The sequence below is a fragment of the Manis javanica genome, chromosome 11, assembly GCF_040802235.1.
Source record: "Manis javanica isolate MJ-LG chromosome 11, MJ_LKY, whole genome shotgun sequence".
In the NCBI taxonomy this organism is placed as follows: domain Eukaryota; kingdom Metazoa; phylum Chordata; class Mammalia; order Pholidota; family Manidae; genus Manis; species Manis javanica.
Window position 1 is genome coordinate 53,476,649 of NC_133166.1, and position 12,931 is coordinate 53,489,579.

The 12,931-nt window shown below is 41.5% G+C and overlaps 1 protein-coding gene across 5 annotated transcripts in view; it reads left to right on the plus strand.

Annotated features, from left to right (window-relative positions):
• KIAA1549L (KIAA1549 like) overlaps window positions 1-12,931 on the plus strand; it is a 265,523-nt gene that overhangs the window by 196,333 nt on the left and 56,259 nt on the right. For 3 of the 5 annotated variants that reach the window (XM_037019708.2, XM_073216380.1, XM_073216379.1), the window contains one exon: window positions 12,217-12,344. In XM_037019708.2, the coding sequence (XP_036875603.2) occupies window positions 12,217-12,344 (128 nt within the window). The remainder of the gene's footprint in view (window positions 1-12,216; window positions 12,345-12,931) is intronic. The other 2 variants (XM_037019715.2, XM_037019704.2) reach the window with 1 other exon arrangement.

The following is a 12,931-nucleotide window of genomic DNA, read 5'->3' on the forward strand; positions in this document are numbered from 1 at the left end:
GGGATGAATTACTCCTGATGGAAGAGAAGCCTCATGGAGGAGCTTGTATTTTAGCTGAGCCTAGAAGGGTGGTGCTATGTCAATAGTTGGGAAGAAATAAAGGCATCCAGCCTGAAAGAGCACAGAGAGGTGAGGGACCAACATGTCCCTTCAGGGTGACTGTCCCTGGAGTTTGAAGTTCAAAACAGCTGGGATGTTGAGAAGGATGAAACCAGAAGATAGATCAAAATTGGGGGGAGTCGTAACTGTCAGGCTAAGGGGTCTGATCTTTATTCTCTAGGCAATAGGAAGCCACTGAAAGTTCATCAGGAAGACAGTGATGTCTAGCCTGTGTTTTAGGAAGACTACTCCAGTGGTGATGTGGATGACAGACAGCAGAGGTTAGGCCAGAGGCCAGGAGACTCGTTGTAAGGACTTTGCAATAGCATTATACAGAGGTAATACACCCTATGGCAAGCTCTGTTGGCTGCTTAAACCCACTGCCTTTGCCAAGCCCCTTCTCCCTTGCTAAGATCCCAGTGGAGGCTAGAGAAGCTACATACTCCCTGCCTCCTTCCCTCCCTTCACCTAGCAGTTATTTATGAATTGTTTGCTGTTTATCAGGAATTGGGGGTATTGCAGTGAATGGGACAGAGTTCCCATACTCATGGTGCTTATAATCTGGTGGGGGAGAGAGAGACAATAAACAAAGAAATAGATACAAAGTAAGTCAGGTGATGATGGGTATGAAGAAGCAAACCAACGCATGGCAAGAGGACAGAGTGGCGGAGAAGGATGCATGATACTGTTTAGCTAGGAAGTCAGGGAAGGCCTCTCTGGTCAAGTAACAATTGAGAAAGACCTAATTGAAAAGGTGTGTAAGCCTCAAGGCTATCTGGGGAAAGAGTGTTCCAAGCAGATGAAACAGTATGTGCAAAGCCCAGAGGGGGGATTTCTTGACAAGTTTAAATAAGAGCAAGAAGGCCAAAAAGATGTGTGACCTAGGGAGGAAGTGGTAGAAGCTGCTTGAAGTTGATCACGTCAGGCTAAGTAGATCAAAGCCAGAACTTGGAATTTTATTGTGAATAAAATCAAAAGTCATGGGTGGATTTTGACAAGAACAGTGACATGATATGACTTGCAGTTTTAAAGGCTCACTCTGGCTGCTATGTGGAAAATAGACTGTGGAGACACAGAATAGAAGCAGCAAGATCCATGAGGACGCTATTGCAGTAGTCTAGGTGAGAGATGGTGGTGTGAGAAGTGATTGGTTCCAGAGATTTGTTGAAAGAAGAGCTGATAAGATTTGCTGATAGATTTGTTCTGAGGTAAGGCAATAGGGAGAGTGAATTATTTTGTTGGAGAGACTGGAGGAGAAGAAGTTGGTAAGGGATGATCAAGAGTTTGGATGTGGTCATGTTAAGTTTGAGATGCCCATTAGACATGCAAGTGGAGATGTTGAGAACTCAGTTAAATTTATGAGTCTGAAGTTCAAAGAAGAGGTCCAGAGAAGAAAATAAATGTAAGAGTTGAGGTGGCATGAGTAGGGTGGCGGAAATCTCCTCCGAAAACCATATATATTTTTGAAAATACAACAAATACAACTACACTTAACAGAGAGACCAGATGATACAGTACAACAGCCAGGCTACATCTACATCTGCAGGAACTCAGCATATCATGAAAAGGGTAAGATACAAAGCCATGACCCGGCGGAACCTGAGCACTCCCCCTACCCTAGCTCACTGGCTGGAGGAAAAGAATCAGAGTGGGGAGGGAGTGGAAGCACAGGACTGCTAAGTAACCAGCCCTAGTAATCTGCACTGGGAGCACAGACACACATTGCATGGTGTACTGGATATTAGAGAAACAGAAAAGTAAAAATTGCGAGCGGGTCCCCACAGCCGGCTCCCCTGGGACAAAAGAAAAACGGGTGTTTTATTGAAAGTCTTAGAGGGACAGGGGCGTAACAGCTAGATGGAATCATTCTGGCACATTCAGCCCAGCAGGCTGGGAATCCTAAGGAACTTCAGGCACCCTAACCCCTTGGGTGGCAACGCAGCTTTGGAGCCCCTCATGGCGATAAGCAGCCTGCCATTCACTCCCCCCAGCCAGTGCTAGAAACAGACCGGCTGACCTGCCGCAGTGGCAGAGCAACCGGAGAGTGGCTGGGACCACAGCAACCACCCAGAGTTTCCTCCCAGTGTGCAGCTAACCCGGACAGACACAGAGGCTGCTGCCAGCGCGTAGCTGCCCAGCACAGACAGAGGTAGCTGGAGCAAGGCACAAAGGGGTGCCATTCTCGCAGGAGAACAGACCTGGCATGCCTGCCACTCTACACAGGGCTGTGGACTACCCCGAGGGTGGTCCTGCCCACAGCAGCTCAGGGGATAAACACAGAAGCTGCTCCCGGTGTGCAGGTAACCGACATAGGCAGCAAAGAAGGGCAAGGTGACCAGCAAGCAGGAAGGGACTTTGTTCTCTGAGCTGACACACGTGCCACCTGCCTATGACTATCTCTATCACCATGAAAGGCAGAAGAATCTGGCCCACTCAAGAATCACTCAGACAACACCACAGAGAGGGCCTGAGGAGATAGATATAACCAATCTTCCTGAAAAAAGAAATCAAAATAAAGGTCATAATGATGCTGATGGACCTTCAGAGAAATATGCAAGAGCTAAAGGATCAAGTTAGGAGGGAGAATACAGAAATAAAAAAATCTCTGGAAGGACTTAAGAGCAGACTGGATGAGGTACAAGAGACTGTTAATGGAATAGAAATCAGAGAACAGGAACACAGAGAAGCTGAGGCAGAGAGAGATAAAAGGATATCCAGGAATGAAAGAATATTAAGAGAACTGTGTGACCAATCCAAACAGAACAATATTTGCATTATAGGGGCACCAGAAGACAAAGAGAGAGAGAGAGAAGGCTAAAAAGTGTCCTTGAAGAAATAATTACTGAAAACTTCCCCAAAGTCGGGGAGGAAATAGTCTCTCAGACCATGGAAGCCCACAGATCTCCCAACACAAGGCACCCAAGGAGGACAACACCAAGACATATAATAATTAAAATGACAAAGATCAAAGACAAGGACAGAGTATTAAAGGCAGCCAGAGAGAAAAAAGATCACCTACAAAGGAAAATCCATCAGGCTATCATCAGACTTCTCAACAGAAACCTTACAGGCCAGAAGAGAATGGCATGATATATTTAATGCAATGATACAGAAGGGCCATGAACCAAAGAATACTGTATCCAGCATGATTATCATTTAAATATGAAGGAGGGATTAATAATTCCCAGACAAGCAAAAGTTGAGGGAATATCCCTCCCACAAACCACCTATACAGTATATCTTAAAGGGAATGCTCTACATGGAAGCACTCCTAAGGCTAAACAGATGCCACCAGAGAAAATAAAATCACAGCAAAGAAAGCAGACCAACCAAATACTAACTAAAGACAAAAAAATATAATCAACTATTCACAAAAGCAGTCAAAGGAAACACAAAGAGTACATAATAAAGCACCTAACTTATAAAGAATGGAGGAGGAAGAATAAGAAGGGAGAGAAATTAAGAATCATTACACTGTGTTTATAATAGCTTAATAAGTGAGTTAAGTTAGATGGTTAGATAGTAAAGAAGCTACCCTTGAACCTTTGGTAACCACGAATCCAAAGCCTGCAATGGCAATAAGTACACATCTTTCGATAATCACAATAAATGTAAATGGACTGAATGCACTAATCAAAAGACAGAGAAATAGAATGGCTAAAAAAGAAAGACCCATCTATATGCTGCTTACAAGAAACTCACCTCAAACCCAAAGACAGGTACAGACTAAAAGTGAAGGGATGGAAAAAGATATTTCACACAAAGAAAAGGGAGAGAAAATCAGGTGTTGCAGTACTTGTATCAGACAAAATAGACTTCAAAACAAAGAAAGTAACAAGAGGTAAACAAGGACATTACATAATGATAAAGGTGGCAGTCCAAGAAGAGGATATGACCATTATAAATATATATGCACCCAACACAAGAGCACTGACATATGTGAAATGAATACTAACAGAACGAAAGGAGGAAATTGAATGCAATGCATCATTCTAGAAGACTTCAACACACCACTCACTGTAAAGGACAGATCCACTAGACAGAAAATAAATAAGGACACAGAGGCACTGAACAACACACTAGAACAGATGGACCTAACAGACATCTACAGAACTCTATACCCAAAAGCACCAGGATACACATTCTTCTCAAGTGCACATGGAACATTTTCCAGAATAGACCACAGACTAGGCCACAAAAAGAGCCTCAGTATATTAAAAAAGATTGAAATTCTATGAACCAACTTCTCAGATCACAAAGATATAAAACTAGAAATAAATTGTACAACGAAAGCCAAAAGGCTCACAAACACATGGAGGCTTAACAACATGCTCCTAAATAATCAATGGATCAATTACGAAATTAAAACAGAGATCAAGCAATATATGGAGACAAATGACAACAACAGCACAAAGCCCCAACTTCTGTGGGATGCAGCGAAGGCAGTGTTAAAAGGAAAGTATATAGCGATCCAGGCCTATTTAAAGAAGGAAGAACAATCCCATATGAATAGTCTAAAGTCACAATTATTGAAACTGGAAAAAGAAGAATAAATGAGGCCCAAAGGAGAGGACATAATAGCAGAAGGAGAGACATAATAAAAATCAGAGAAGAAATAAATAAAATTGAGAAGAAAAAAACTATTGAAAAAATCAATGAAACCAAGAGCTGGTTCTTTGAGAAAATAAACAAAATAGATAAACCACTAGCCAGACTTAGTAAGAGAAAAAGAGAGTCTACACAGATAAACAGAATCAGGAATGAGAAAGGAAAAACTACTACAGACACCACAGATATACAAAGAATTATTAGAGAATACTATGAAAATCTATATGCTAACAAGGTGGAAAACATAGAAGAAATGGACAACTTCCTAGAAAAATACAACTTTCCAAGACTGACTAAGGAAGAAACAGAAAATCTAAACAGACCAATTACTAGCAAAGAAATTGAATTGGTAATCAAAAAACTATCCAGGAACAAAAATCCTGGGTCAGATGGATTCACTGCTGAATTTTATCAGACATACAGAGAGGACAGAACACCCATTCTCCTTGAAGTTTTCCAAAAAATAGAAGAGGAGGGAATACTTCCAACCTCATTCTATGAAGTCAGCATCACTCTAATACCAAAACCAGGTAAAGACCCCACCAAAAAAGAAAATTACAGACCAATGTCCCTGATGAACATAAATGCAAAAATACTCAACAAAATATTAGCAAACTGAATTCAAAAATACATCAAGAGAATCATACACCATGATCAAGTGGGATTCATCTCAGGGATGCAAGGATGGTATAACATTAAAAAAATCCATCAACATCACCCACCACATAAACAAAAAGGACATAAACCACATGATCATCTCCATAGACACTGAAAAAGAATTCAACAAAATTCAACACCCATTCATGATAAAAACTCTCAACAAAATGGATGTAGAGGGCAAGTATGTCAACATAATAATGACAGTATATGACAAACCCACAGCCAACATCATACTTAAAAGTGAGAAGCTGAAAGCTTTTACACTAAGATTGGGAATAAGATAAGGATGCCCATTTCCCCACTGTTATTCAACATAGTACTGGAGGTCCTAGCCATGGCAATCAGCCAACACAGAGAAATACAAGGAATCCAGATTGGTAAAGAAGAAGTTAAACTGTCACTATTTGCAGATGACATGATATTGTTCATAAAAAACCCTAAAGACTCCACTCTGAAACTACTAGAGCTAATATCGGAATTCAGCAAAGTTGCAGGATACAAAATTAATACACAGAAATGTGTTGCTTTCCTATACACTAACGATGAGCTAGCAGAAAGAGAAATCAGGAAAACAACTCCATTCACAGTTGCACCAAAAAGAGTAAAATACCTAGGAATAAACCTAACCAAGGAAATGAAAGACCTATACTCTGAAAATTACAAGACACTCTTCAGAGAAATTAAAGAGGACACTAACAAATGGAAACTTGTCCCATGCTCTTGGCTACAAAGAATTAATATTGTCAAAATGGCCATCCTGCCTAAAGCAATCTACAGATTCAATGCAATCGCTATCAAAATACCAACAGCATTCCTCAATGAACTGGAACAAATAGTTTTAAATTCATATGGAACCACAAATGACCCAGAATAGCCAAAGCAATCCTGAGAAGGAAGAATAAAGCAGGGAGGATCTTGCTTCCCAACTTCAAGCTCTACTACAAAGCCACAGTAATCAAGACAATCTGGTAGTGGCACAAAAACAGACCCACAGACCAGTGGAACAGAATAGAGACTCCAGATATTAACCCAAACATATATGGTCAGTTAATATATGATAAAGGAGCCATGGACATACAGTGGGGAAATGACAGCCTCTTCAATAACTGGTGTTGGCAAAACTGGAAAGCTACATGTGAGAGAATGAAACTGGATCATTGTCTAACCTCATACACAAAAGTAAATTCGAAATAGATCAAAGACCTGAATGTAAGTCATGAAACCATAAAACTCTTAGAAAAAACATAGGCAAAAATGTCTTGGACATAAGCATGAGCCACTTCTTCATGAACATATCTCCCCAGGCAAGGGAAACAAAAGCAAAAATGAAACAAGTGGGACAATATCAAGCTGAAAATCTTCTGTACAGCAAAGGACACCACCAATAGAACAAAAAGACATCCTACAGTATGGAAGAATATATTCATAAATAAGAGATCCGATAAAGGGTTGACATCCAAAATATATAAAGAGCTCACCCACCTCAACAAACAAAAAGCAAATAATCCAATTAAAAAATGGGCAGAGGATCTGAACAGACACTTCTCCAAAGAAGAAATCAATATGGCCAACAGACATATGAAAAGAAGTTCCACGTCTCTCATCATCAGAGAAATGCAAATTAAAACCACAATGAGATGTCACCTCACACCAGTAAGGATCGCCACCATCCAAAAATCAAACAACAACAAATGTTGGTGAGGTTGTGGAGAAAGGGGAACCCTCCTACACTGGTGAGAATGTCAATCAGTTCAACCATTGTGGAAAGCAATATGGAGGTTCCTCAAAAAACTAAAAATAGAAATACCATTTGACCCAGGAATTCCTCTCCTAGGAATTTACCCTAAGAATGCAGCAGCCCAGTTTGAAAAACACATATGCACCCCTATGTTTACTGCAGCACTATTTACAATAGCCAAGAAATGGAAGCAACCTAAGTGTCCATCAGTAGATGATGAATAAAGATGTGGTACATATACACAATGGAATATTATTCAGCCATAAAAAGAAAACAAATCCTACCATTTGCAACAACATGGATGGAGTAGAGGATATTATGCTCAGTGAAATAAGCCAGGCAGAGAAAGACAAATATCAAATGATTTCACTCATCCGTGGAGTATAAGATTAAAAAAAAAAACTGAAGGAGTAGAAGAGCAGCTGTCTCACAGAACCCAAGAATGAACTAATAGTTACCAAAGGGAAAGCAACTGAGGAGGATGGGTGGGAAGGGAGGGATAAGGGGGGAAAAAAGGGGGCCTTATGATTAGCAGACATAATGTAGGGGCTGGGGCACGGCGAGGGCTGTACAGTGCAGAGAAGACAAGTAGTGATTCTATAGCATCTTACTATGCTGATGGACAGTGACTGTAATGGGGTATTTGGGGAGACTTGATGATGGGGGGAGTCTAGTAAACATAATATTCCTTATGTAATTGTAGATTGATGATAACCAAAATTTTTAGAAAATGAATGAATGAATGAATGAATGAATGAATGAATAGATGGCAAGAGTTGTTGGTGTTTACTTATTTAAAGCTATGAGACTAGATGGGATTATCTAGAAGAGTATAGATGGAGAGGAGATCTAAGAATTGACTCCTGGGACATTGCAGGGATTAGAAGTGAGGTGATGAGGAATCAGTAAGGGAGACCGAAAAGAATCTGGAAGAAAGGCACAAGAAGAGCAAAGCAAGAGGAATCCAAGATGCCAAGAGAAGGGAGGAGGAAAGGCAGATTGCATATCAAATACGCAAATTTTGTATTTGAGTTAAGCAGCACAGCTATGTATTTTTTCCCCAGGAGCTCTTGGCACCTCAGAAAGAGGTACAGAGAAACAAAGGTTGGATTTCAGCTTGTACAGGAAAGAAAGTTGAAGGCATGTAGATTAGTTATCTATTGCTGCACAACAAACCACTCCAAAACTTAGCAGCTTAAAACGACAGCCATCTATTTAGCTCATGATTTTTTGGTGGGTCGGCAGTTTAGGCTGAGCTCAACTGGGGGGTGGTTCTGGTTTGAGCTAGGCTAGGCTGATCTCAGCTGGGCTTGCTCGTGCATCTGTAGTCAGTGGTAGGTCAGCTGGGCTGGCTTGTCGATGATAGCCTTGTTTGGGTGGCCAGGTAACTGGGGTCTCGTGGCACAGGGGGCTGTCATCGTCCAGCAGGCTAGCCCTGGCTTTCTCACAAGATGGCTGCAGGGATCCAAGAGCAGCAAGAAACAAGCCCCAAAGTGCAAGCAGTACTCAACTTGTATAATGTTTTCTGCTGCCCGATTGACCAAAGCGAGACACATCACCAAGTACAGAGTCAGTGTTGGAGGGGATTACCCAAAGCTTGGTTCTAAGGAGGTGTGAACACATTGGGACCATAATGCCAGCAGTCTTCCCCAGCATGGAGAGTTGAAACATACTGAGAAGCAGATGAGTTACCTGAGTTGGTTGGCAAGTAGTATTACCAATAGTGATTATTCTCATTCTGATCTTTGCCAAGTACAATAAAGGCATTTAACAACTTACTTATCACCTATTTAGAGGACTCTGAAAAAAAATGAATAGAATTATTAAAATTAGGATATTAACATAGCACTGCCAGGAAGAATGGAAATTATTTTCCACTTATTCTAGTTGAATGGTTTAAATTGTATAAAGATTTCTTTAAAAAAAAGTTTTTTTCAAACATGCATTTCTTTTTGAATTAGCAAGGAGTCTACTCTTTTTTTTAAATTAAGGTATCATTGATATACAATCTTGTGAAGGTTTCACACGAGCAACATTGTGGTTTCAACATTCACTAATATTATCAAGTTCCTCCCCCATATCCCATTGCAGTCACTGTCTATCAGCGTAGTAAGATCCTATAGCATCATTACTTGTCTTCTCCATGCTGTACTGCCTTCCCCATGACCTATCTATAAAGTGTACTCTTGCTAATCAAATTCAATTACTTATATCCAATTTTTATTAAGACATATTAGTTTTTGAAACAAATATAGATTGAAAAATGCATATAGTCTGAAATTATTTCTGTATTTGCTCCATAACTTTACAAAAAAAATTTTATTTTACTTTATAAGGGCTGGCTATATCATTGCCAAAACTATGGGAGAAACCTTCCCTCTGTTCAAGTTCAGCTGATCATGGACTGTCTGATCATTTGGAAAGATTGTAAGACACCACATCCAGGGGCAAACCCATTGTGGATCTACCTTTGGGCACCCCTATCTCACCACATCAGTTTCCTCATTCCTGCTAGATGAGGACCACAGGACTTTTCAGTCTGTGTCCCAGAAGTTTTGCAAGTGAAAAATACGGAAAACTGGTATTTGATGGTCATTAAGATATCTCAATTTCTAAAAATTATTTAAAACTGAAATCTGAGTATTCAGCACTTGCAGACAACCAATGGGTGTTGTGGGTTCTTTGGCTCTAGTCAAAGCTCTTGGTGATGCTATTTTGGGGTCCATGACTAGAATTAATGGGCAAGGATCAACGTCACATGGACAGCCATTCACAATGGGTACTTCAGCGTGGTGATTGGCCATAATTGTTCAGCAAATGATTAATGGCCACCCCTATGACTGTCCATCCTGGTTCCATGTACACCCATTTCCTCAGAATGGGGACTGTTGCATTCAGTAGCCTAAAACTGCAGCCTCACAGGTGACTCTTTCTTGCTTTCAAAAACATTTATGTTAGTCATTTGAGTGGGCCCACAAACATGAAATACACTCTCTGCTTTTGACCAGAAGTTTTGAGTTGATGGCTCCATGTAAACCAAAGCCTATAAGCTGGTGCAAAGAGTAAAGCAGAGTTGGGCTTTCTCTCCAGAAATGTGCTCATTCACACCTTTTCTTGGAGCGAGAGGAATACAAATGAGGGAAAGTGTATGCAAATGCTACAGGAAGTATTTTGTGGATGTACAGTAGTTTGCACGAGCCTTTTCCTTTCTTTCTGAATTCAGTGAAAGCCTCTTTGTCCCAGTAAAGCCAGTTGGAAGAGTAGGGTGCCATTAATTATGAGATTCTGGGAACAGCCAAAGGGCACATATCTTCTCTGTGTATGTGTGTCTGCACACCCAGCACTCAGTGAGCCAACAGCTGTTGGGTAAATAATATATAGTCAATAAATTAATGCCTTATCCATATTTTCCCCAACTGAGTTCTTTGTGTTACCATTTTATGGTGAAAGAGATTTGTGGCCAAATAAACTGAGAGATGCTCGATTAAACAAAATGAGACAAATGTCTTTATGACAGGACCGGTCAGATCCTTCAATATACAAATATGCATTAGGAATATCTAAAGTAGGTATATAATAAACAACATTTCCCAAACTTGTATTTGTCTGTGGAACTTTAGCAAATAACATCCCCCTTGGCTCAGTGTTCTTTGGAATGCTCTTGTCCGATCCTGCAGTATGCCAGGGCTGCAAGCAGGTGCTTCCACTGGCCATTTTTAGGGTGCTTCCATGCGCTTAAGAATGTAGAACTGAGAATTCTGAATTCCCAGAGGATGAAGAGAGAGAAGGGAGGGGGAGGAGGGGAAGGACAAGGATACACAGCTTCCATTTAAGAAGCTGCTTACAAACGGCTCAAGCACTGCGTTATATTCCAGTCAGTTTCCCATTGTAGCAGCCAGATGCCATTAGGTTCTGTATTTGGACAGTTGACAACAGAAGAGGTTTGATGAAACTTCTGGATGTCTGCCTCCTGATTGTTTCCCACAGAGGGGAAGGCAGTTGGGCTTTATGCTCAGCCCACCCACAGGTGGGCATAATCTGAGGCCTGAGGGAGCACAAACCTCAGCAGGGGCTCTCAAGAGCCCATTTTCCCAGAGTTCCAGAACACCAGCATGAGGCCTCAAGGGGAGGAGAGAAGGCCCAGTGGCTCACCCTCTGTGAAGGCCTGCCTCATCTGGGGCACTGTTGGGGACAGGAAAGGAAAGGTGCTCTGGCGTGTGTGGGAGGCCCCTACCTGCAGGGGGAGCTCTGGCTTCCAGAGCTGATTTACCACTTCCCAACTCTGCCCTGGAAAAAACTTCACATTCCTCACTTGCTAAACAAGGGTGACAATCCCCAAATCAGTGTATTGTCATAACAATCTGTTAATAATTTTAGAGTATTCCACACAGTCCTTGGCACATAGGTGATCCTGATGGGGACCTCTTAGCATGGTTGGTGTCTTAGTATGTCTGTTTACCAGTATACCTGGCACAATGCCCAACACAGAGTTGGTGCACATAAAGTATTTCCTGAAGGAATGAATACCTCAAATTGGGAGTTGCAAATGTAAATGATTACCAGTTAGCATAATTAAAGAATGTGCATGCCAGTTAGCGTAATTAAAGAATGTGCATGCATGCGTGTATGTGTGTATGTGTGACAGAGTGAAAAACTCAATGGTGGAATGACTTAATCTTTAGTAGCCTAAGTACATTCTGTGAAGGGAATAACCAAAGAGAGCTGTGTTTTATGTATGTCCCTGAAGATATCATGTGAATCAAATATTCTGCAACATTATCTAAAGTGCTGTTTTTAAAAAGAGGGCATACTAGCAAACATTTTCACCACCATTTCCACAGTCGCTGGGGGTTAATGAAAAAGAGATGGGGACTGAGGGCTGCCCTCACTGAACTTCTCTGCAGAGTTAAGCTCTGGTAAATGCACTTCAGAACAGCAGGTTAACGCATGCTGTAGGGCAGGGTTTGTTTGCTTGCTTGCTTTTCCTGTATCATTTCTTCTTTATGGATAAAGCCAGAATGACAGACATAAACAGTACAAATAAAATAACCTTGAGAGGAAGCTGCTCTAGTCAAAACTTACCACCTCCCTGTTGCTATGGTTACCTCCAGCAGGTCGCCCAGTGAGAATGGCTCTGTCAGCAGCGACGAATCAGAGAAGCCCAGCTCGGGGAGGCTCTCACCCCAGAATGTAATGGCACAGCAGAAGCTGACAAAGGAGGAGGCACGGAAAAGAAATGGTGAGAAGCCTTCCTTGCCAAGCACCGCCCCCAAGCCCATGGCATATGCACTGGCCCGCACACACACATGCACACGTCAGACACACCAGTGTCTTTAACCCTTGGTGCTTTTCTCTGTTGTGCCCCACAAAGGCCAGGAGTCTCCTACCTACCTCTTGGGTTATCACCTTGCCCCTTCTTTTAATTATTCTATCTCATGCCCTCTTATGTCTCACACCTGCTCTTATGGAATTGTGCAGTGCCTTGAAAAACCTTATACAGAAAAATAGATGTTTGCTTAGGGATTTTTCTCATTCTTGGGTGAATCGCCATAATTTCTAGCACCATGTCCCCTAGGGTGGCAGGTCTGTGAAACACTGCTTATCTTGGCGATTCCCCTCATTTGCTTGCCCTGAGTCCCCTAATAAGTTCAGGAGTTCAGTCTATGTCACTGAGTCCAGATTTTGCAAATCCACGTCTCCCAGGAAAAACCACATAGTAACAAATCTATCATCCTAAAAATCAGGCTGTGTGTCTGTCTTTACTCTCTAGAATCCTAACAGTTCAGTTTCTGTCTCACACAGCTCTTTGACCTCCCTTGTGAAGGA